The sequence below is a fragment of the Dunckerocampus dactyliophorus genome, chromosome 3 (assembly GCF_027744805.1).
Source record: "Dunckerocampus dactyliophorus isolate RoL2022-P2 chromosome 3, RoL_Ddac_1.1, whole genome shotgun sequence".
Taxonomy (NCBI): Eukaryota; Metazoa; Chordata; class Actinopteri; order Syngnathiformes; family Syngnathidae; genus Dunckerocampus; species Dunckerocampus dactyliophorus.
The window spans coordinates 15,893,981-15,919,874 of record NC_072821.1 but is presented as its reverse complement, the minus strand read 5'-3'; the positions used below and the strand labels follow the sequence as shown (position 1 = coordinate 15,919,874).

At 41.5% G+C, this 25,894-nt stretch overlaps 2 protein-coding genes across 5 annotated transcripts; one reads left to right on the top strand and one right to left on the bottom strand.

The window, feature by feature from the left end:
* Positions 1-981: 981 nt before the first annotated feature.
* Positions 982-20,546, bottom strand: LOC129178803 (NAD(P) transhydrogenase, mitochondrial-like). 3 transcript variants are annotated; one of them, XM_054771379.1, is made up of 22 exons: positions 20,275-20,546; positions 18,566-18,722; positions 16,573-16,802; positions 16,290-16,489; positions 15,879-15,966; positions 15,705-15,793; positions 15,450-15,637; positions 14,636-14,769; positions 14,376-14,567; positions 13,798-13,948; positions 12,771-12,932; positions 11,857-11,967; positions 11,556-11,701; positions 10,484-10,679; positions 8,498-8,731; positions 7,915-8,075; positions 6,172-6,351; positions 5,914-6,073; positions 2,022-2,103; positions 1,796-1,914; positions 1,411-1,526; positions 982-1,305 (listed from the first exon to the last, which is right to left on the bottom strand). In XM_054771379.1, exons 1-22 carry the CDS (start codon positions 20,380-20,382, stop codon positions 1,159-1,161), a joined length of 3,351 nt encoding a protein of 1,116 aa, XP_054627354.1. In that variant the 5' UTR covers positions 20,383-20,546; the 3' UTR covers positions 982-1,158. The 3 variants fall into 3 exon arrangements, with proteins under 3 accessions (XP_054627354.1, XP_054627356.1, XP_054627355.1); XM_054771381.1 differs by having other exon boundaries at positions 20,297-20,437; XM_054771380.1 differs by lacking the exon at positions 20,275-20,546 and adding an exon at positions 19,206-19,713.
* On the top strand, positions 19,988-25,894 carry spata5l1 (spermatogenesis associated 5-like 1). Of its 2 annotated transcripts, none has more exons than XM_054771382.1 (11): positions 19,988-20,223; positions 20,329-20,894; positions 20,976-21,161; positions 21,272-21,556; positions 21,618-21,803; positions 21,914-22,072; positions 22,632-22,841; positions 22,925-23,152; positions 23,241-23,375; positions 24,070-24,195; positions 25,748-25,894. In XM_054771382.1, the coding sequence occupies exons 2-11, from the start codon at positions 20,376-20,378 to the stop codon at positions 25,880-25,882; spliced, it is 2,169 nt and encodes a 722-aa protein (XP_054627357.1). In that variant the 5' UTR covers positions 19,988-20,223; positions 20,329-20,375; the 3' UTR covers positions 25,883-25,894. The 2 variants fall into 2 exon arrangements, with proteins under 2 accessions (XP_054627357.1, XP_054627358.1); XM_054771383.1 differs by having other exon boundaries at positions 20,326-20,894.

Below are 25,894 nucleotides of genomic sequence, written 5' to 3'. Positions count from 1 at the left end.
CTCACGCACTCGTGGAACCCACTTGAACCAATTGCGTTCCGAGTACATACTGCGTCGTGACACCCGTCACTGCATGCCTGGCCTGTAATATGTCTCACTTAAACCATTCTCCCTGCAACCTGTGTTCAGGAAACTTTACATTACAGTCTTATTGGGATGCTACCTGTCTTGAATTCAATAATGTTTTCACTTTAGCAAAGTTTTTGCACTTGCAATTTTTAAAGGATTTTTTAAAAAAGGAATCACAGTCCTCTACCTCAGAAATACACAGTGCACTTGAACACCTCATCAGCGCACAGCTTGAAAGGAGGAAGGAAGGAAACAGAGTTCATCATTCTGTGAATAAAGAAAAAAACACCCAAAGACAATGATAAAATGATTCCTTGGTCGGACTCAGTCTATACCAGGGGTCACCAACGTTTTTCCTTGTGAGAGCTACTTTTACAAAATGAAAATGGCCAAGAGCTACTCATTTTTGTAACATTTATTTTCAGAGCTTATTTTAAACCCAAACAAAGCGAATATGCTTGTTTTACCAGAACATTAACAAAATGCTGGTGTCCACAACTCACATTTTGTATTTCAGAAATGAAAAGCAGGCTTGCGGGCACCTCATGTGGTCGTGGGGCACCACGTTGGTGACCCCTGGTCTATAGTGTCCCAACTGTAAAAGAACCACTATCCATCCTTCAGAGACTGAGTCACCAGTGTGTATATGCTTTGAGCACTCTAGTTTGTTTGGCAAACTGTTGGACCGAACAATAACCTAGACAGTGTACGAAAGCATTTGTGGCAATAATTTTCATCAAACCAAATCCTACAAAAAACGCAGTGAATGAAAACAGAGGTTCCACTGTATTTTTACAAAATGTCTGGTTTATAAAAATATTTTTATAATTGTGTCTTGGAAAAGAGGGCTTTGCTCATTCTGGTCCATACGATCCTTTCAATTAACAAGCACACAAGAGTCATACATTTAGAGATCTTTATTTACAAACCAGTACATTTCCTTCATTTGTTCATTAAACTGAATCTACTACTGTACATCTTACTGTTATCCACTGCATTTTGTATCGACTGAGAGCCAATACTGAGGGGTGGAGGCAAAAACATTTGTTTTGAATGAAGGAGCTACATGTAGTCACCGAGTGAGGGCTCCTAGTAGTAAACCTCTCTAATCTTTGCTTGGAGGCTGTCACACGTCTTCTTAGCATCGCCCAGCAACATAGATGTGTTGGGCTTGTAAAAAATGGGGTTATCTACTGCAGCGTACCCCACACCCAAGGTCCGCTTCATCACGACTACCTGGAGTTACAGGAAAAAAACAGAAGTGATGGTTTGAATGTCAAACGCACTATGAAAATGAAAAATCATCATCAAATACAGTATCTAATTTAAAACTGGACCAACCTGCTTGGACTTCCACACCTCCAGGACCGGCATACCAGCAATTATAGAATTTGGATCCTCTTGAGCAGCAGAGTTAACAGTGTCGTTGGCACCAATGACCAGTGTCAGGTCCGTCTCTATGGGCCGCAGACATGAGATAACACAAACCACCACACAGATGAACTGTTCTGTTAATAAATTCCCCAGCACCACTTAGCTCTTTCATAAATACAACCTTGTGTCTCTGAGTATGCCTGGATACCCTGATTACTGTGACACAACACAACAGGCTGATCAAAGTAAAGATAGAAAAATGTGGACTCCTACAAAATTCATGTATTTTTAGTCAACACCTTGCTGTTAAAGTGACGAGTCTACCCCTGGGATATACTGTGAAAAAGCTTACCTGGAAAGTCTTCATTGATCTCGTCCATTTCCAAAACCACATCATACGGTACACCAGCCTCAGCCAGGAGGACGTTCAGCTGGCCTGGCATACGTCCAGCCACTGGATGGATACCAAACCTGAGGAACACATGCACATGATTATTGTTGCAAATATATTGCTTTATTGCAAACTAATAAGGGAACTAATCAGAATATGCTCATGCAGCCCGCGTGTCGATAGTCACCTGATAGTCTTGCCTTGTTCCCTCAACATCTTCACCATGTCCGCAATTGGGTACTGGGCTTTTGCTGCACACAACCCCCAACCTAAATACAAAAAAGGCACAAACAATAAAAACTGCTACAATTTCACAAATTATCTCAGTACTTTAAAGCTGTTTTATGTCACTGGCTCAAAATAAAAAAAAAAAAAATGTAAACCAAAAAAATATTCCCACGAACGGCTAGCATTGGTTGCCAAAAGTGGTTTAAGAAAACAGATTTAACAAAATGTCTATTTGGCACAATTCCAAGTTAAACTTTGCCATTCGGGCCAAATAAGATGACTGTCAATCGGGGGTTCACACAAATGTGCATGCCCATCGCACATGCGCGTCATAAGAGATCTTAGAGAACGGAAAGATGTAAAGACTGATGCTACGGTGCTGTATAGCTGTTGAACCAGTGGGTGAAATCATACACTTTGTTGAGTGCTTGTGACTTTGTGGGGCAGAGCTAACATGGGCGCACCAGGAAGAGGGCGGGACATAGTGCTTGCAGTTCATTCGAGTGCCATGTAAACAGCAGCTTTTAAAGATGCCAACGTTGGCAAAATGACTACTGACCAGACTACTTTTATCTTATATTCAGAGATTTGTACACACAAAACAGGTGGCGCTAATATGAGCTTTTCTTCCTGTCACTCTCACATATCAGTTACCTGGGGAGACGCAGCCATGACAGAACCGCTTGACAAAAAGGTTGGTCAAGTTAGCGAAGTTCTGATGCCAAGTTTAAAGAAAGATATATACATATATATACACACACACACACACACACACAGTATATAGATATATAGCTATAGAGACAGTTATATAACAGACAGACACATACACACACACACACACACGAATACAATTGTTTTGACTGGTGGTCGGTGGGAGGATATATTGTGCTCATCTACAAATGTTCTAGTTATCACAAAATATTTTCTAATTTTCAAATCTGGAGCCTTCTGGTTCAGCATTGCCATTCTTTGCCAACATGGGCTTTGCATAAGTTTAACATTTCAATGTTTTTTTTTCCCCCTTCTTAAATCAAACCCTTATGTTGGACCACACATCTGTACATGTTTTGGTTTAAAAACCACAGGAGAACAGTCGTGTGTAGCCAAGTTATTCTTTGTGGTTGGCAAAGTTTTTGTGCCGCAGGCAGGAAAAATAGACATCTGAGTGACATTGACAAAAGCAAATTGCAGTGGCTAGTAGACTTCACTATGGTATCTCCGAGATGATAAAACTGATACTCTTACTCTTTGGCTGCACTGAGCGGTGGCAAAATTGTCCACAGGAGGACAAGCAATAGCTACATTGTTGATACAATATTGTTAGATGTATACACTATAAAACTCAAGACTTGTTTTTGCTCCCATCTTTTGTGAGCTGAACTCAAATTATCTATTTTTTTCCTATAAAAAAAAAAAAAAAGACCAAATTCATTTACTGTAGATATTGTTCACACAACTGCCTGCTAGTGAGCACTTCTCCTTTGCCGAGATAATTTAATCCACCTCAGGTTTTTTTTGTTTTTAATCTATGCACAATGCCAAAAAACAAAATCACAATGATTCAAGACAAATAATTGTGCAGCAGAGGAAAAGAAACCTAATAGGCATATCAAGATGCTTATTAGATAGCACGACTTGCCTTAGGCTGGACGCAATAAAAAGCTCACTCCAAAATGTGCAGTTTTACTGGAATGGGGGAAGGGGTGGTCAGCAACCCAATCAGTATCTGGTGTGACCACCATTTGCCTCAAGCAGTGCAACACATTGCCTTCGCATAGAGTTTATTAGGTTGTTTATGGCTTGTGGAATGTTGCGCCGCTCCTCTTCGATGGCTGTGCATCCTGAACATGTTCGATGGGTGACAAGAACTGGGATGTTTTCGTCGTCCAGGAATTGTGTACAGATCCTTGCAACATGGGGCCATGTATTATGCTACAACAAGACGTGATGGTTGTGGATGAAGGGCACAACTATGGGCATTCTTTGCATTCAAGATGCCGTCAATAAAATGCACCTGTGTTTGTTTATGCCCATACCATAACCCCACCACCACAATGGTCCACTCCATACACAATGTTGACATCAGCAAACCGCTCAACCACCTGATGCCATACACAGTCTGCCATCTGCCCTGTATACAGTATTGAAACCCGGGATTCATCAGTGAAGAGAACACCTCTCCAAAGTGCCAGACGCCATCAAAAGTGATTATGTGCCCACACATGAGTGCCCAGTTGGTTACGATAAACTGCATTCATGTTAAGACCCCAATGAGGACAGCAGAATCTGATTTCTGACTGTTTGCGCAGAAAATCTTTGGTACTGCAAACTGATTGCTGTAGCAGCTGCCTGGGTGGCTGGTCTCAGATGATGCTGGAGGTGAGGATGCTGGATGTGAAGGTCCTGGGCTGGTGTGGTTACATGATCTGCAGTTGTGAGGCTGATTAGACATACTGCCACATTCTCTGAAATGCCTTTGGAGATGGCTTATCATAGAGAAATGAACATTCAGTTAATGGGCAACATCTCTGGTGGACATTCTTGCAGTCAGCATGCCTGTTGCACGCTTCCTCAACACTTGTGGCATCTGTTGCATTGTGCTGTGTGGTAAAACTGCACATTTTGGAGTGGCCTTTTATTGTGGCCAGCTTAATCATGCTGTCTAATCAGCTTGATATACCACACCTGTGAGGTGGATGGAGAGAAGATTTAGACAGATATGTGAACAATATTTGAGGAAAAATTGGCCATATCTATGTCCATTCTGGACATAGATAAATATCTTTTGATTTTAGCTCATGAAAGATGGGAGCAAAAACAGAAGTGTTGTGTTCATGTTTTTGTTGTGTATGTTATTTACAAACTCAGGGAATACATCCATGGACACTGGAGGCAGGCTCCAGCATGCCCCCGCGATCCTAATGAGGAGAAGCGGCATAGAAAATGGATGGATGGATGGATGGATGCACACTGGAGGCTTTGGGGGACAAAAAGTTGAGAGCGAATAGTAGTTTTTGCTTTAGTTTTGTTATTTTGCGCAAATAATTGTATGTAATAAAAAGGGAATAAGATAGTAGGCCTAATTGTATTATTTATTATGATATTGCTGCATTGTCTTTTATTATTCTACTGTGTTTATATATTGTTAAATTGCTCACAAATTAGTTTGTTGACAAAAATATATTTTTTGCCCAAAATATTTGTGTGCCACAAAGTGTAAAAATTGAACTCATTCAAGGATTCTGCAGTATTTCAAGAAAAAGGTATTGTTATCAGCAGTACTGGTTCTGTATTTACAGTACTTTGTGTCGTCCAACCCCAGTATGTACACAAGCATTTTACAACAGCCTGAAAGGCTAGAGCGTAACTAAAGATTGAGTGCGCCCCCTTGTGGCTCCCTACCAGGTATCACTAGTCTGTCCCTATCCTGCTCATTTGAGGGGCTTGAAAATGATATTGGAGCCCAGTGGGGCACTATAGTAAATTTATTTAAATAAAAGACTTAAATGTCAAGCTGTGTACAGAAAAAAATAAAAATCTGAATTATTCTCCTCTTGGCTGAAACGCACAGATTCTGTGGCTTGTTTCCCTGCTTGGTTGGATCGGCTCCAGCTCCCAACCCTCACATTGCTCGAAGTTGCATAAAAACACCCCCCCAACCAGTTACCTGCTTATGGTTATCAGCAAACAGTAAAGAAGAAATGGAAATAGCATATAATTGGATGAATGTTGGAGAATCCGGGAATCTTATCAAATAATAAATAATTATCAAATAACTTCACACCATCTAAAATATACTGTAAGTTCTTCTAGCCCAAATGAAACTTGAGTTTAAAATGTGACTTTTGTACCTGGGGTGATGATGATGTTATTGGCTTCCTTGATTATGTCAATGGTCTGGTCCACATTGACCTCCGTGTGAGTGCCAACAATCTCCATGGGTTTCCCACCTGCTGTGGAGGTGGTGCCATAACCACCCAGGATAACATTGGGTAGTGAGCGGTTCATTGCCTTGGAAGAGAGGAGGAACATCATCATCATGATTCATAGAGAAGTGTGATGGCGATAAAGGCGTATGGTGGAAACTAGTGCCATGGGTGTGTCCTCACCACACACATGATGTAGGAGAGGATAGCGCCAGAAGAGCCGATCAAAGCACCAACGATGGTCATGAGGTTGTTGTCCAGTAGGAAGCCTTCGGCACAGAGAGCCCAGCCGGAGTAGCTGTTCAAAACAGTGATGACCACTGGCATGTCTGCACCTCCAATGGCTGCTGTCAGGGTTACACCCTACAACGACGTGGAATCATTAAAAGCTTTTGTTATTGATGATCCATGCTTCCAAATAGAACTGTGGCGTAAATGTTCACCTCTTCAACAAAGATAAGGTGTTATGATACCAACACTGTATGTCTCTTGGTTCTTATACTAACCATATACTATACTTATATTAATATCTTTCACCTATATTATACCTAAATTATCTCCCAAGTCACTCACACTGTACACAGAACACCTGAAGGACATAAATACAGTAATACAACACTAAATACAAGAATTAAATGAAACACTAAGAAAAATGCCAAGGCACTTGCAATCTTTCCATGACAACAATAAGACCACTACATTGCTTGATTATTACGGTCCTGTCACTTTCAGAGGATCAGCGACCTGGCAGTTATGTGTAATGTAGTGTTAAAGACCATAGTGACTGCTTACCGTCCATGAACGTGACATGAGTCCTGACTGTGTGTGTGTGTGTGTGCACAGAACAGTTGAGTTTGCTAATGTTTTGGTGTGGTCTGACCACAAGTAGTCTTTTGTTTTGCAATGAAATATTTTTGATCAACTACCTCCTCGTCATCTTGACGTCTTGCCAGCCAATTGCAGGGCACATATAGACAAACAACCATTCACACTCACATTCATACCTATGGACAATTTAGAGTGAACCAATTAACCTATTACCCATGTTTTTGTGGGAGGAAACCGGAGTACCTGGAGAAAACCCACGCACGGGGAAAACTCCACACAGAAATGCCCAATGGAGATTCGAACCCAGGTCTTACCGATCTCCTTACTATGACTGTGTGGCCAACATGCTAACCCATGTTTTACAGATCCGCACAGGAAAACACACACAAGCACACTGAGGTCTTGGGATCTTGCAGGCCAAGCACAAAAAGCAAGGTCTTGGGCCCCACGTGTCTTTACGCAACTACACAACATAATTGAGTAGTATTAGTAGTAGTAGTAGTAGTAGTAGTAGTACAAGATACAACTGCTTTTAACTTTTATAACTTTTTGTTTAAATATTATTTAAAATATTGTCTTGTCTTGTTCTCATGAACCCAATATCGTGTATCGTCTCGTGGGATGAGTGTATCGTGACACCCCTAATCTTTATCCTTAATGATGGTTGTGACAGGTGATTGAGGCAAGCACGACCAATACCGAGCACAGTCTATTCTTCCACGGCGCACCCTGCTGTAACTAGTTCTCGGGCGATTCATGTTTAAACATTTAAATGTAAAACAGTAGCATTATTTCTTAACAGACTGAGACAACTATTAGAGCTATGAGTTTCCCCTATGCCAAATGTGTCAGTTTGACCCTTGAAATGCATTTTTTTTGTAGTTGTCCCCTTTGGATCCTATTCTTATATTTGCATGGCTGAAGACAACGAATGTGATTGTTAATCCCCTGTGTGTCACATGCCATTATGTATTCACTAGCTTGATAGTCCTTGATTTCTTTCTTAGACTTTTAGGGTCAGCCACAGAATTTCTTAACACTGACTTTGAATATGCACACTTTTATAGGATTTGTTCCAGTGCTGCACTGGACACTCACCATAACAGTGGACAGGCCAGACACTCCCAATAGACATCCCATTCCAGTGCCGTAGCTAGAGCTGAGCATGAAGGGCACCATGCCTCCCATTGACGCCGCCATCAGTCCGGCGTTCAACATGTGACGTCCCGGCAATAGCAGAGGAGCAGAGTTCAGGATGCCTACAAATACATGTTTGATTTTTATTAAAATGGTTTGGGACTGATGTTTCTCTGTATGTCTTAAGAGAAGAACATGAGACGCAACATCTCACACTCTCTATTCAGCGTATGTAAGCACGCAAATAGTCTAATCAAATATATCCACAAATCAGACACAACCTTCCCATGTGTTCCTTTTAAAATCAGTCACACAACAATGAAAACATGACCATTGCTACAAAGTCACAGCCCAGGCCTGGATTTCCTCAAAGATCTTTTTTGGCTTTGGGATGATCAAAGCAGCAATCAAGACCAGGCATTGCTGTTCGACAAGGATGCTGATTGTGTGTCACAAATCAAAAAGAGTAACGTGAGGTAAAACAAGCAAAGTTTCTAAAACATGCTTGTATTCTTCAAATTACACACACGCATAAATTCCATACCTTGCAGCTTGCCGTAGGCCACCAGCGATCCGCTGAAGGTGACTCCTCCGATGTAAGTGCCCAAATACGCCACAGTCTTGAGCACGCCAGCGGCCGGGTGGGCATCGAGGTGGGGGAACTCTATCATGTACTCAGCGATGCAGGTGAGAACTGCCGCCAGCCCCACAAGGCTATGGAATGCCGCCACGAGCTGAGGCAAGTCGGAGATTTCGATACGCTTAGCGATGGTCAACCCTGCACACCAGCAGAGAGAAGTTCAGACGTTTCAGTAAAACTCTAGGTTACCACGCTAACTGTCTCACTTTGGCAAAGTTTGAGAGCATTTAGAAAGCACAATGATGAAAACAAAGACACAAGGCCACTCAACTGTTTTGTGTTTCTTTATTCTTAGTAAATTGAGACTGATCTTCAAAAGGCAATTCAAACAAACTGTGTTAAATTTGAGAGTATTTTTCTAACTAAAGTATGAGCATGCTGGTTGTGTTAATCATTTATCATCCACATATTTTAAAATTGCCATTACAATATTCAAAGACCGTGATGAAACACACCCATCTCATTGTGTAGAAGACTGATGTGCTCTATGGATTTTCCTTTTTTGCTTGTAGGATCAGAGAGAGACATGCAAACATGATTACATGAAACTCAAACTGATGGTCTTGTAGGGATTCTATAGCTTTAAGCAAGTATCCCATTATATTTTAAAAATAAACATCTGGCCCATGATGCATCAGTAGGGCTGCCTACTATAGGGATAGACATTAAACTCGATGAAATTTGACTAAAATGTCTTGATCAACTATGGGGAAAATTATTTCATGGAAACATCTTTTAATGGATGGGTGAACATTCTGAACTCTTGTGTTCAGTGTTACGTTACGCAGAATTTTACCTCTAACGCATCAATACGACACAACTGACAGACATCTTCAAACCAATTGGTTATTACAACCATCTCTACAGTATCAAGTCTGCCATCAGACCTTGAAGAGTTCAACCATAGAACAATTTTGACATTGACCTAAATTATACCCAAAAAACCCACACTTTATTTTATTGCATTTTCTCAGATTTTTTTTTTTTTTTTTTTAGGGAAAGTAAACCCTTTCCCTTTCACAAGAGTATCAGTAATAAGCCAATACAGGAAAGTGGTAATGTCAAATAGAAAAAATATAAAGCAATTTATCGGCGGAAAATAAGTGTGGCTACATGCTTTTCTTGTTTTTCGATTTTACAATTAACATTGGTTATTTGTATAACTGTAGATTATTGGAAAGTTTGAGGCGGGGTTGTAAAATTCAGCCACATAGTAACTCATGGACCACTTTGGAGTTTTTAGAGACCACCAGTGGCCCACCAACCACACTTTGAGAAACACCATTCTAGACAAATAGACTTAAATGACAAAGTGTTTTTATGCATTTACCATCTGCCATGTCAGAATCAGTCTATTTAATTTGGGTGGAATATGTTCATTTTATCTAACTCTGAATTTAAATCCCTTTTGAACACTATCACTTATTGCACTAAAAGTTACTTCTCTTTAGTGTAAGCACTGCTCAAACCGCAAATTAAAAAAAAAAAAAAACTGTCATACTCTGCCTTCATGTCAGTATCGTACTGTTTTATTTCTCTGCACTCGTCTTTTGGTGCAAACAGCACACACAGCAACTGAGATGGAAACTGGCTAAACAAGGGTGTGTCAACCTCAAATTAGTGGTAGTTCAAGGAATGGGCATTACACTCAATCATGTGTGAATTATTACACAATGATTGTGACTGAATCATGCACAACACTGCTTGTTGAGGCTTTATGCATATTTCTGTCTTTAGTACACAGCCATTACACATCTGGTACCTTTTATCAAATAAACATCAGGCCATGCAGTTATGTATAACTTTATAAAGAGTAGTCATCATGCAATGTCTGTCGACTGTTTTGAAGAGCATTTGGAAAGGTTTCTGCAGCAGTAAGAAGCCACCTACCCAGAGTTCCTCCGGTGGCCATGGCCAATGACATCTGTGACAATAGTTCTGGTGAAGGCTTGAGGGCACCGAGAGTGGCGGCGATGCCCCCTGCGACTCCCATCATGCCCAATGCGTTCCCCAGCCGACTGGTGCCCTGAGCGGAAAGGCCTGCCAGAGCACCAACACAGCACAGACCCGAGCCCAAGTACATCATCTGAGGAAGACCACAAACAAAGGTTGAGCTTCTTCAACGGTAATGAGGACCAAACCAACAAATCTGGCTTTATTCAAGATGTAGAACATTAGAAACACTTCCAAATATTACAAAACCTCTGCAAAATAAATGAATTTATTCTACCACTGAAAAGTTTTTCATCATAATAGAATCAATTAGTGTTTCCTGCCTTGTCAAAAATCCAAGTAATGAGACTATAATGCCCAAAATATATGCAGTAATTAACTGGTTGACTCAAACTCTAGAACAGGGGTGCTCACACTTTTTCAGCCGGCAAGCTACTTTAAAAAAAAAAAAAAAAATGACCAAGTTCCAAGATCTACAGTAGTGTGAAAAAGTGTTTGCCCCCTTCTGGATTTGTTTGGCATGTTTGTCACACTGAAATATTTCACATCAAACAAATTAAAATATTAGTCAATAGCAACGCAACTGAACAAAAAATGCAGTTTTAAACAAAACATTTTAATATTAAAAAGGAGAAAAAAAATCCAAACCCACATGATCCTGTGTGAAAAAGTGATTTTGGTCATGCCACACATCTCAATACGATTTAGGTCAGCACCGCCTAGATTTTGTGTTCAGCTGTGTTGTCATTGACTAATATTTAAATGTGTTTGATGATCTGAAACATTTAAGTATGACAAATATGTAAGAAATGAGGAAGGGGGTAAACACTTTTTCACACTACTGTATATCTAATTGGAGTAATAAAGATGAATGTTGCATGTCCGTGTGTAGTTTGAGACATCCGTTCACCATTGCCGTGAGGGAGCAAGAGCAAATCTACAAAGTGACATTTATGCGATCGACGTAAAGGGCACCCTTGCTCCAGAAAATGGCTCAAGGACAACGCACCTGTTCAATGTTGTATCCAGCTGCTACAGAAGCGCCATATCCCCCAACAAACGCTGCCCCAGGCAGCATATACAGGTAGTTGTACTCAGGGGGGTCAGTGGGACGCTTGAACATGTCCAACATCCGCTGGGTGATCAAGAAACCACCTGTAGTGTACACATTCATATACTGTATATAAAAATGAGGATATTTTTTTCATAGCTTGGAAAAAAAAAACAGATTTTTTATTTTGTTTATGATCAGTTTTGGTTAAAAATGTAAAAAAAAAAAAAAAAATAAAAAAAAAAAAAAGGGGTCAGACCAGCAATGTTGATAGAGGAAATAAATGCAGCAGCCAAAGCAAGACTCTCAGGCAGGTTGGAAGGTGTGAGACCGCCTCCCATCAGAACCAGACCTCCTACTGCTGTCAGACCTGTTGTTACAAAACACAATAGTAAGACCCAAAATAAAAATCTAAACACCATTTATTAGGGGTGTCACAATACACTCAGCTCACGAGATGAGACAATACACGATATTGGGATCATGAGACAAGATATTTTAAAATTTATTTTAAGATAACTATAATAAAATATGGGACTAAACAGCCTTTTTTTTTTTTTTACCGAGTCACATAAAAATTCAGGTACATTTTTAAATGTTTTATAAATTTGCATGCATGACCCAAGTAAGATGCTTTCAACTGTTAAACTTCTACAAATTGAAACAAAAACTTAAAAAAGTTAAAAATAATGACGGCAGTTGTAGCTGCTGCAATTTATGATGAGGTTATGTAAAAGACACAGGTAAAATATAGATTGCAATAGATTAGGTTTATGTTTACGCTCAAAGAACTACTGTTCCCATGATGCTTACAGGAAGTACTTAAAAAGATGCTACTATCAGGTTTTGATAGAAGTCTTATAAATCGGTCATCTTCTCAAGTTTGATCAAATGTAGAATTACTACAGCTCCTGCTTGGACATTAACACAGCGGCAGCTGTTTAACTCAGATGTAAAAAAACAGACACGTCGCAAGGAAACGAGTGACACTGGAACACCAAGGTAGGAGGACAGCACTTCCACTTCCATATTACGTTTATCATTAGTCCGATAGACTTCTGGCTGTCCACTTCTTGAAATACAGGTTTTCTCTAAGAGAAATATCGTCACGTTTTAATCTTGCCAAATCTTGTGACACCCCTACCAATTAATATTTAAGGCTAAACTGGTGACCTGAGATGGCGTTGGTGACAGACATCAAAGGCGAATGCAGCGCGGGAGTCACGCCCCACACAGTGTGATATCCCACAATCCCAGCCAGGCCGAAGGTTGTCACCATTTGTGTAAATGCTGCATTGGGAGAGATGAGCCCTAGGGCCAGACAGGTGGACAGACCTGCAGGGGGTCAGGAGAGCAGCATAGAAGCAAAGTTCTTTTAAAACTTAGTTTATATACACACACACACACTGTAACACATCCAGTAGGAGTGTAATGTAGGGATGGGCACAATAAATTGATTAAATGATTGTTTAAGAATCCGCCTGACAATAGGTTGTTCCTTGAAGCAACCAGCTGTTGGCTCAGTCTCAACTGGTTTGCATTCTAAAAGACAGTTACCGTACCCTGACATGCATCAGCGATGACAAGCTGAGATATGGCCACAATAAACTCCACTATGGCACAGCACCTCCAGGCAGCATTATCGGCTCAATACTGGTATAGAAATAAGAGTTCAGAATATCCAGATGGAGAGAGAATCCTATTTAATAAAAAATATACAATTTTAAAAAGTTTTTTTTGTTGTTTTTTTAAGTCAAATGCCTATCCCTAATTTAACAATACAAAATCAATGATCACCTAATAAATGCAAACATCAGTACCTAATCAAGACTATCACATGCATTTTGAAATCACAGTCAGACTTCAGTGCTCTTTAAGTGAACATTACAATCAACATAACAGCCTACATTTAAAGAGCATAAATAGTGTTTTTTGTTGCACAAGGGCTGTTCGAGTTAAGATATACTTGAACAATCTAATATCCATTACAAGAGATGCATTATAAATGTATTTACAAAGATAATGGTCTGTATTGATTGACACCTTCTGCGGTATACGTATTAGCCAGTTGGTGAGGGTACCGAGGAAGAATTTTCCGCGACCCGAAGATTGAGGAGTCATGAAAAAGTATGATTTACTCTGACAATATTCATAGTACTGCATCAACATAACCGCTTAGCATTGCATGTCCTCTCCCAACCTGTAGTGTAAACACCAGCAGAAGTCATGGTGCGGTGGAAGGGAGAAACTGCAGCCACTTTCTCAGCTTCCAACTGGGCAACGGTTTTCTGTTTCACCGGGGGTGGTGGCACTGTCTTAGGGAGGGGTGCTGGGAACATATTCTGGCCATCCTGTGGATGCACCAGAAACATGCAATAGTGTGAGAGTGGATGACAGAATTAGAAAAACAGTTTTGCGTGAGAGAGAAACATCACCATCAATTTTCATTGTGGTAGGCCTCTAAACACCAATTTAAACACCATCATGAACAAATGGCAATCAAGAAACACTTAACAGTGGTTTTGACAGACAAATTTTCTCTGCAAGACAGCCTGAATAGTGCTTAGCTTACCAAGAGGTAAGCGGATATTTAACATTGAGGTTGCACGCTTTGCCTGCCATAAACAATATGTCAAAGGCATCATTCTCTGAAAAAGTTAATTATGTACCATTCTTAACATTGTTGCTGGTGAGCCATTCCCAGTCGGGTATTGGCAAAGTACGCTAGCATGAGAGCATCTCAGCCAAAAAGCGGGAATGAGTGTAAATTAAACCCACTTTCATCACAAGTGTCCCACGGATGACGTGATCCATTGTTCCATAGTCAAAATCTTCTTTGGGCTCGTAGTGGAAGTATTCCTTGTCAGGGCTGATGGCCTTCAGCAGCTTCAGTACATTGTTGGAGTACAGGGTGCTGGCTTGGGTGGCCATGCGGCTGGGCAGGTCCGTGTAACCAATGTGGGTCACATTCTTCCCAGAAAAGCAATATTAATGCGTTTTGAAATGCTACAAATAAACTTGTCAGGAGAGAACCTCACTTTGTGAATGTGGAGCTCTCCTGGCCGGGTGGTCTCAATGTTGCCCCCAGCCTCTGCAGCCAGATCCACAACCACAGAACCATCCTTCATGGACTCTACGAATTCCTTTTTGATCAGAATAGGAGCCCTCTTTCCTAAACACAGGACAGGAAACATAAGACACTTTGTTAAACAGGAAGTCGGGAAAGGTTGGGAAACAGATATTGGGGCTGGCTGGCTGCGTCTGTCCTGGGAGTGATCAGTAAGGGTGTCAAAAGATTAAACCATGACAAGATTTCTCATTCAGGGAGGGGAAAAAAAAAAAAAAAAAGTCTCGTGGGCACTAGGCCAGGAATGATAGTAAATAAATTAATTACACTAATGAAAATTAACTCGATAGTTTTGCCAGCCTCAATACATTGCCATGTGCATGTGCGTTTGTTTTGTCTCCCGCCTCCAAACAAACATTGGTTTCAGCACCTTGGCACGTATGTCTCATATAACAACGGCATGAATAGAGTGAGCCCTTTTGTCAGTCATACAGTCCCTTTGTCTCGGTGGGTGGAGGCATGGCGTACACATAGAGTGCAGAGGAGTGTAACATAGTAGAAGTTAAATTAGTACATTGCAATATATTGTCATATTTTTTTTCATTGTACTTTTCTTAAAGTTAAAATCTCATCTCATCCTCGTAGACCCAATCTCATGTATCGTCTTTTGAACAGAGTGTCTCGTGACACCCCTTGTGATCAGTCCAGGGTGTACCCCGGCTATTTTCCCCCAGCCATCTGGGATAATTCCAAAACAAAATATCGTGCCAGATTCAGAGGCCAACCTGGAATCAGGGCAGTGCTGATGACAATGTCGACCTCTTTACACTGCTTGGCGAATAGCACCATCTCAGCCTCAATAAACTCCTTGGACATTTCTTTGGCGTAGCCTCCAACACCCTCGCCAGACTCTTTGATTTCCACTTCTAAAGGCTCCGCCCCGAAAGACTTGAATTGTTCCAGAGCTGCTGGTCTGAGAGTCATGAAAGAGTCAGTTATTTATTTATTTGGTACATAGTCAGCCAGTCTCAAGCTTATACCGAGTGTCAAATCCTCGCACTATTGCTCCCATTGATTTGGCTGCTCCTGCCGCTGCTAAACCAGCTACACCTCCTCCGATGACAAGGACCTGAAGACAGCAACATTTAATGTGGATGACACAGTTTTAAATGTTTCACACTTTAAATTAGACAACACCTGAATATTGCATTTACCTTAGCTGGTGGTACTTTTCCTGCAGCAGTAATCTGGCCAGTGAAAAACCTACCAAAGTGGTTGGCAGCCAGAACCACAGCTTTGTACCTACAAACCAAAACATTCAAATCACTGACAAAACCTCTTGAACAACCACGTCTGGAAATGTAGCCACATCTACACAATCTAATGAGATTAGATAAAACAGCTGTGTCAAAAATCCTGTATTTATGATGAGTAAAATGGTATTAGAGCACGTTCTGTAGATGGCAATAATGTCCTCTATTTCCAGTAAAAGTTCACAATAATAGTTTTAAAATAGTCTTATCTTTACAAAAGGAGATTTCTTTTTATATACATAACTCTTATATGTATGCAGGGGTACACGAAGAAGTGCCCACAGGGTATGTTTTATTTCTCTTCATGCTCACCCAGCGATGTTGGCCATGGAGCTGAGAGCATCATAGCCTTGAGCGATGGTGACTCTGGGCACTTGGTCCATGGCTAACACAGTACTCTTCCTCTCAGACAGCTTGTTCATCAGCTCTGGATTCTGAGCCGGATAGACGAAGCTCACCAGAGTGGACATTGGCTTCAGAAGCTCGACCTCGCTCAAACTGGGGGCCCGGACCTACAGCAGGAGAGAACCCTGTACTTTAACTTTATTATCCAGCTAAATTGTGAATGAAGACCACATGATTTAGGTCTACAAACCTTGAGCACCAGGTCTGATCCAAGGGCTCCTTTGACATCAGTGATGCTGGCGCCTGCATCTTGGTACTGTTGGTCAGAGAACTTTGAGTCCTCACCAGCTCCACTCTCCACCTGCACTCTGAAGCCTTGTTTGACCAGTGCTTGGACGCCAGCAGGCGATAACGCCACACGCCGCTCATTCTGGAACGTCTCCTTAGGAACGCCAACCACCAATTCCTTGTAGAGCACGCCTTGAACAGAGATCAAGACCATTAATAAGGCTTTCTTGGACAACTGGATATGGTAGTGTAGTGCAGAGTGGGTTCTCTTCACACTCAAACATCGTGAATGTGAATGGCTGTTTGTCTACAGCAAAAGTGTTTAAAATGCATCCCACAGCTCTTACGTTCCCCCCTTCAATAGGTCCACAGCTCTTTCTAAAAATACTATTAAACAAGAAAACGAAAGAAAAAAAATATCAAAAGATGGGGGGAGAAAAGAATAATGTAAATGTTGAAATGTTAAAACTAATAACATGCTTTGTCCCCTGCAAAACAAAGCTGGCATGCAGGCCGTTCCAGAGTGCTCTCCTTTTCAATTGCCGTTGTTCACTTGAGACACAATCCAGGTTTAAGCACTAAATATGCCTCACACACTTATAAAAAAAAAAAAAAAAAAAAAAAAAATTGAAGTATAACATGTATAGGTACACAGCACTAATGGCGGATAATATAAAATGACCAATAACTGTCGAAGCTAGACTTGCGTAGCCAAACAAACTTTTGCATCTCAGCACCCAACTATGGTGTGTTCAAGGACCACCAAACAAAGTGCGAAATCTCAACATAAAAAAATCAGTGAAGCACAAAGACAAACATGTAAAAATGTGAGCTTTCTAACATTGGCACATGTATGCTGTATATTTTACTTGTATATGACATATTTTGAAATTATTACCGATTTGAGGTGAATAAGCTGTGTAAGAAGAACAGCCTATTCTCCGGGGGGGGGGGGGGGGGGCATTTCTTTACCAAAAATTCAGAAAATTTCAAGGCCATGAAAGCTGAATGACAAATATATGGGGAACCGCTGTAGATAATGTAGCATTTCTACATGGGTTGGTTTTAGCCTGTTTTAAAAAAATATAAGAAATATGTAAATGGACCACAAATCCTTGGATTTTTTTTTCTCCTTTTGTGTTGAAACAGGATAAGCAGTAGAAAATGGATCATGGATGGATTGATGAATATAAAGCCCAGGTTCCTGCTGTGGGATACAAAGAACCAGAGTTGGATTATGGTCGTCACGGACCCCTAAACTACATTGACTGTAGCCCTCAAAGCTAATCTAAATCAACTGTTTAAATTTTGTTGGCCATAAAGTTTGAACAATTGGTCAAATACACATACATAAACACAGATTGTTGTTTTTCCCCCAGTTGCAATTTTGGCTGTGCATTAAACAACCATACATATTGGTCTACACAGCACAACTTATAAACAATATCCTGTAGTTTGTTGTTTCCTTGAGCATGAGAACAGCAGTGCTTTAGTGGCTAAGTGTCAGGTTAACATTTCTCTCCATAAATGGTACAGTGACCTCGCTTCCATGGCGACACTATTAGCAGGTGACTGGCTCAGAGCCAGCGTGGCTCAGGCCTACAACACACAGACAGCTGAATAAGTTTTTAAAAAGTGATCTTGGAAAAAACTTGCACTTGCACTTGCACTCTTCCGTAACACATACTCTGACACTTTACAGATCACACAAAAAACAAACTGGGGATGGCAATAGGCCAGACTGCAAAGTTTTAGCAGGTCACCTTTATCTGACCTCTCACACGTTAGCAGAGCAACAGTCTACTTCACAACATTTACCGTTTAGGGAACAGACCTCATAATCTGGGGGGTTTTCCACACTTTTGGCATCAGTGTGTGACTTTGTCCTTGAGTGAACTATCACTGCTAAAGTGAGATTCCAATAGAAAATCCAAAGATATGTTTGCAATTCCTACCTTTGGAGGCCTTTTGGTCCCATAGCACAGGGAAAGTCCTGAAATTCCTTCTTGCTGGTAACGTCCGATGAACCCCACGTTGGAGCAAAGTGAGAGAAGAGCTGGAGATGCAGTGCAGGAGGGTCGTCATGGCCACGGCGCGTCCACCCTGAGACTCCTTCAATAGGAACAAGGAGATTGAAAGTTACCACTGATTTGGTTGATAAATTAAAACATTTAGATCACAATTCTTGATAGCCCTGACACACACTTTGTGTGCGTGTGTCCCATGAGGCCCACAGACATCAGAGTTACATTTCAGCTCTGCAGGGCGCGCGCGCGCGCGCACACACACACACACACGGGAAGTTAAGCAGGCAAATCAAATGTTGTGCCAATCAAATGGGGACACACACACACACACCGCGCGCGCCCCCGCCCACCCACACGCTTTCCAACACAAACAAAAAGTGCAATATTTTGAGCTAGCAGAATGACCTAAGTTTGAGTATAGGAAAGAAGAAATACGTTACGAATGCTGTGTTTAAATATAATTGATCTTTGCAGAATGCGTTCACTCCTTCACTAGTCAGGTTGTTACAGTCAGGTTGCACTGACTCACCCAAAATCTGCATGGAATATTTCTTATTTACAGACTTGCCTTGTAGGATTTCCACGAAGGAAGACCAGGGTTAATAGTTCAACTTTCTCTCAGGAGCAGGGTCAGCCGTGCAACTTGCTGCCACACTCGACTCAAACACCTCCCTGCACGTACACGCAGACGTAACGACCTTCCGCTGTCTGAGTCTATTTATGTATAAATAGCAAACCACGTGACATGTACTCATGACCACCCCTTTGCAAGTACAGCTAAACACACGCTGCTTAAATACTACCATAATACAATCCCAATTAAAGGTTTAGCGTCAGTCAAAACCCATGAGTGACCGCCTTAATTTAAGTATCCCTACACCTCTTAAACCGACATGATATTCGGGTGGTATACAGTCGTGTTTTGAGCATATTTAATTCAATACATAGTGACTTTTTAAAGATTGATAAATTCGCTGCGTTTTTGTAAGTACATATGGAACCGCCAATGTGACACACGAGGCAGATAATGTTGGCCAACCATAACCAAACCATGGGCCGGAATCTATCTTCAGAGTGTATTTGTATTGTTTTATAGTTGCTGTTTTTTTCACTAATAACTGCCAGATAGTAATAGTAGTTATTTACATACCAAATATAACTAAATAACCGGAATATATTTTTTAAAATAACATTGTTTTATTTTAATCTAAAAATTGCAAACGAGTACTAATAGTACAATAATATTTTTCATAATCACATAGAGTAATATCGAAAAACGTGTATAATTTTATTTTTTTTTAGTTTTGGAACTTCATAAGGTGTAAAATATGTAAAACAGAAGTCATCGACATCGACATAGGAATATGTTTTCCTTGGCCATCCTGTTGTATACCACATGGATTTAGTAAACATTTGCTGTCGAGTCGCTAACTACCTAGTATTCGGAAATTAATCAACTTTTACTTTATATGAAGCAGTATGATAGCTTTTAATTTAAACGGTTTGTTTCCGACGACATTTTCGCCGTCGCCGGTAGCCATTGGCATTAGCTAGTAGCATAGCAAAGCCCGGAGTTTACCACCTCGGTACGTGTGAATGTATGCATCTCTGGATTGTAAAATTTGATCGACGTTTACATGCCACTCTCCAACTTTAGACCTGAACGATGTCTCTGAAACTGTTGTCAGTAGACGCGTCAGATCAGGGCTCGCAGAGATGCAGACTCGGTCCAGGCTTGATGTCATCGCTGGGCTTGAGCTTGGGCTCCCCGCTGCTGGTGTCTCTGCCTGGGGGAAGCTGTCTCTGTACCGCCTGGCCTCGGCCTGACCTGGCTGAGGGCTTCCTGCAGGTGGACATGAAGTGCTGTTCTCCAGGTCTGGTCCGTCACCAACCCTCACGCCTAACCCTGGAGCCCGAGCAGCTCACACGCGTACATTGTCCCAAATTGAAAGGCATGAAGTTAAGCGTGGTCGTTCAGAGTGTTGAATTTAAAAGAGGCACACCTCCTCGACTTGTACATGAGCTTGTGAAAGACATGCTGAAGGGTGTCTTGGTGCAGAAGAACCATGTTGTAAACCTTGAGGGTTTTGACACAGACATAAGATATGTTGTCATTGAAAACATCTATCCGGATACTAACACTGCTGGACTTGTCACCTCCAAAACTGGTATGGAGATTGCTGACATCCAGACTGTCAGGCACTTCCATGCCCATCTTCAGGACCAGCAAACAGTGCCTCTGGGAGGGCTGGAGGAGGTTAGCATTCACAGACCTGAATGATGTGTTGTTTTCCACCGCACTGCACATACTGTACAGTGAGTTTTCCTTTTTGCTTAGGTGAATGCATTGCTGAGAGAGATGCTGCAGCTGCCACTGCTCTACCCAGGAACTCTCACTTCTCTGGGTGTGTCTTGTCCCAGAGGCGTACTGCTGGTGGGGCCTCCAGGTGTTGGGAAGACCCAGCTGGTTCGCAAAGTGGTGGGAGAAGTAGGAGCTAGCCTTGTCGTGGTCAGAGGGCCAGAGGTACATATATGTACTAGCACTCAGTTATGCTGTTGTGTAATGTTTGATACATCAAATGTAAGTGAATTTTCTACATGTATAAGCTTTAAAAATGTGTCTGACTGTTCCAGGTGGTGCGGTCCCGACCAGGTGAGAGCGAGGAGATGTTGCGAGCCATGTTTGTGCAGGCTCGCACCGCAGCAGAGGAGGGCCCATGTGTGCTGTTCTTAGACGAGTTGGACTCTCTGTGTCCGAGAAGAACTGGCACATCTGCACCAGAGAACCGCCTGGTGGCTCAGCTCCTCACACTAATGGACGGGGTGGACCAGTCGGATAGATTCCTGGTTGTCGGTGCCACCAACCGGCCAGACAGCTTAGACCCAGCACTGCGCAGGCCTGGAAGATTTGACAGAGAGGTATATGAATGTTAACTTACAGATTAATATGCACATTTTTAAAATTGTGTCTTTTCTGTAGGTCATCATTGGAGTTCCCACCTTGCAGCAGAGAGCTACTATCTTGTCTGTTCTGTGTGAAAAGATGCCAGTGTGCCCCAGCGTGGAGATGACAGAGCTAGCACAGAGAACTACAGGTTATGTTGGGTCAGACCTCAGCGCCTTGTGCAGGGAGGCTGCCATGCACGCTGTGCGGGAAAATGCAAAGGTTATACCAACGATGCATTGCCATATTGAAATAATGAGTGTGCATCAGGAGGGGAACTCTTTAGATCTGTATGTGATGTTATCAATCTGAAATTATTTTATTGTATGCAGGGTTCAGGAGAGCAGGCAGTGGATATGAAGCATTTTCTGGAGGCTCTGAAGTTGGTGCGCCCCTCCTGCCTGCGGAGCAGCCTGGGGCGGACAGACCTCTCTCCAGTAACGTGGAACCAAATCGGAGGCCTTGAGGAGATCAAATTGAAACTAAGACAGGTAAAATACAAACATGCTCTGTTGTGACTGAGATGTAATAAGAATATTTGTAGCCATACGTTTATTGTTGTGGTTATAGTCTGTAGTGGTGTACACCTGCACTATGGCATTCTGTTTCTAATAGTTTGGTTAGCAATAGCAATTTTTGTTCGGTTTGACAAAGGGATGTTTTGAAAATGATTTTTTTTTTAGTGTGGAAATTCAGTATAGTGAAGCAAATAAGCAAACTATGAAAACATACCCATGTTAATCGAAAATTGTGTTATTTGTTTATATTGGATTTATAGTTGTTTGTCACTGTGTCAGCTGTGGAGATTTTTTGTGTGTGCAGAACTCAGGTGTACTTGAGAGCTCAAAACAGGCCAAAAAAGTTTTTTTGTTAAAGAAAACTGGGATGAAGTTGTGCTATATTAGAAAGCATGAAAAAAATCCGGAAGTCATTTGGTGGAATACATTGTGGTAGTCTACAACAAAGTTTTTTCTAATTACCTGATGTTTTGTCCTGTGAGTGATACTGGATTTCCTCTCTCATGTGCTCGTCCTTGTGTGCTCATTGAAGAGTATTGAGTGGCCGATGATGTACCCCGAGGCCTTCTCTCGCCTGGGTTTGGGTCGCCCTCGCGGTGTGCTTCTCTACGGACCTCCAGGATGTTCAAAGACGACGCTGGTCCGAGCAGCAGCCTCCGCCTCCCACTGTACCTTCCTGTCTGTCAGTGGTGCTGACCTCTACTCTCCCTATGTGGGAGACTCAGAGCAGGCTTTGTCACAGGTGCTCTGTCCTCCACTCTTGTGACTGGTTTCTGTATTTGTCCCTTCTGCAAACTTACGTGTACGTATGTGCAACATGTGCAGCTGTTTCGCCAGGCACGGGCCTGCGCTCCCTGCGTCTTGTTCCTCGATGAGATAGACTCTCTGATCGGCTCTCGGTCCAGCAGTCAGGCAGCTAATAGCGTTCAGACTCGACTCTTGTCTGTGCTTCTCAATGAGATGGACGGTGTTGGCCTGAAGACGTTGGAAAGGAGAGGAGAGCAGAAGATCCTCCAAATAGATGGAGCAGAGGAAAACCATACTCAAGAGCAGGTTAGATATTTTGCAGAAAAGTGTTTTTATGGACAGCTGATCATTACAGTAAAATTTGATGCTATTAAATATTTCTGCTCTGTGATAGTCGGACTGCCAGGAAGTGTGTAACAAAGACGTGATGGTTGTAGCAGCCACAAACAGGCCAGACTGTTTGGACAGTGCTCTGCTGAGGCCTGGTAGATTGGACCACATTATCTATGTACCACCACCTGACCAGCAGGTTAGCTATTTGTCTTGTCTTTGTCAAATCTATCTCAACAAAATCAACAATTGAATGAATGTGAATGCACAGACATAAGCTTTTCTGTCGTGCCTCCATAATGTTTTTTTTCCCCCGTATTTATCATTCTTCCACTAGTGTTTGACACTTACAGTATTAGCAACGCCACTGCCAGCGGTATACTTCATCATGGGCAAGATCATGGACCGATGATGCGTGATATTATCAGAAGATCACAGCTCTTACTAAGTGGCCAATAAGATTGCTCTAATATAATCAATTATGCTGCTAAGTGGCATTTACTGCATGGTATCTTTAGGTTGTTATGATATGCTGTGATGTATTTAACAAGCATATTTGAAATTCTTCTCGTTTTTGTCACATTATAGCAGAGCCACCCATCACTCGGTCAGATGGGATAAAAGATGTTATATAAATTTTATATAAACTATTTTCTCAGCCTAAATACTTTAAAATTTAAAAATAATCTATTTTTCTGCAAGCATCTGCTGTCTCAGTCTTAATTTTGCAAATGTGCATGATAACTGGGGATTGCTAAGTTACAATGTGACGTATGAACCAGCATTACAGCCCTTAATTCATTTTATTTCAGTGTTTTTGTGTTGCTAACAGCATCTCCCACAGGAACTGCAGCACACGTGCATTTATACATATGCATTGTTTCTGTTTTTAGTCCCGTCTTGCCATCCTGAAGGTGTGCACAAAGTCCATGCCTGTGGATCCAGACGTATGTTTGGAGGAGCTGGCTGCCGGGACTGATCTTTACTCTGGAGCTGACCTGGAAAATCTTTGTAAAGAGGTAACATGAAGCACATCTTCAAGGCTTCTTTCTGTCTTTCTTGTATCCAGTTATACAGACTACATGTTCCTGCATCTTACTGTAGGTAGGTGGTCAGTACAACTGCAGTATAACAGTGTGACATAGTACATTTTAAATAAATAAGTAATATTAGCAGGATTATGAAGGATTACAAAAATACAAAACTAGTTGAGTCGAGGAATAATCCACAGTATGACATTTTGGTGTGAATCTAGATAAAGGTGTAGACACAGGAATTTATTTATTACAGTTTAAGTCACTATGTCATCACTTGAACAATCCACCCCCACAGTATCAATGCTGCAATGCAATGTAGCACAATAGCTATCAAAAACAGTTGCTAGTGCGTGAGTCAATTATCCTAGCATCGTCATCTCATCTGTATGGTTATTTTACGTGCAAGAGAGAAGAGAAAAGCGGACTGCTGTTTGTGCAACACCAGTGTCTCAAGGGGCAGCAGCAGGAGCACTGGACATTTCAACAGTTTTTACAGCCATCAAGTGCTAAGAAGAAAGCTGAGCCACGACATCAGAGTCACTGACATGATTTATCAACTTTGCTTAAATATGTTCTATATTGTTTGTAATTATCTTTTACGTTTTTTGAAAGCAAAAAATTACATTTATATTACGTGGTGGGAGCCATGATTGTCTGAACACCGCAGAAAAAGGCCGTTTCCCAAGTGACATCGGCGAAGTCGCAGCTTTCAGCTAAACAAACGCTGGTCGAGGTAGCTTGTCAACTCCGTTCAGTATATTTTTCATTAAAATAGTAGTCATGCCAAAATGTTGTGTCGCTGCTGGGTGTTCAGTGTCCGAGTGATGCTGTAAGTTTGTTTTCTTTTCCAAAAGACGAAGGTTTAAGACGACAATGAACAAAGCAAGTACAGACAACAAGAGACAAAAGGACACCCGCCTCTCGTTCTGTTCCTTGCTATGTTCATTTCTTTGAAGACTGCTTATGAAGAAACACCTCGACAAGAAGCATTTGGCCACGGCTCTGTTATTACGGCAGACGGCGGCACAGTGTAGCTCCCCATAGAGTCATACAGTGTCTGACGCTCTTTCATAGCTTTATTCTGACCCGAACACATCAACAGCAGTGCAATTCCAACACCATGTTTGTAACTCCAACTCCAAACAAACACGTCTCTAGCCCATTCGCCATTTCAATGACACTGTCACTAGACTGACCGCGAGATGCATTCACGAACATCACAACAACCTCTTTATGATGCGTGAATGAGTGGTCTAAATAAACAGAAATGCAAAGAAAGTCAATAAGTGGCAACAAATCTAATGGTGGCTATTAGTAGATATTTTTTCAATAAAACCAAATATAGTTCATGTAGTTTTTTAATAGACATTTTTCATTCACAATGGACACTTGCACATAAATATGCAGCCACGTGTCGGGGCTCCAACTTTGAGCAACATTTAATTACCCTTTTCCGTGTCGAGTGTTGGAAATGTACGACTTCCCGTTTTGTTTAACACAACAGATGTTTAAAAACACGGTGTTGTTTTTCCAGGCTGCACTGCTGGCGTTGTTTGAAAACATGGAGGCTTCTACCATAAAGCACACGTACTTCCTGCAGTCCCTCAAGAAAACGAGACCTTCTCTGACAGCCCAGCAAATCCAGACATACCAAACAGCTTCCAGATAACGCCTCATTATA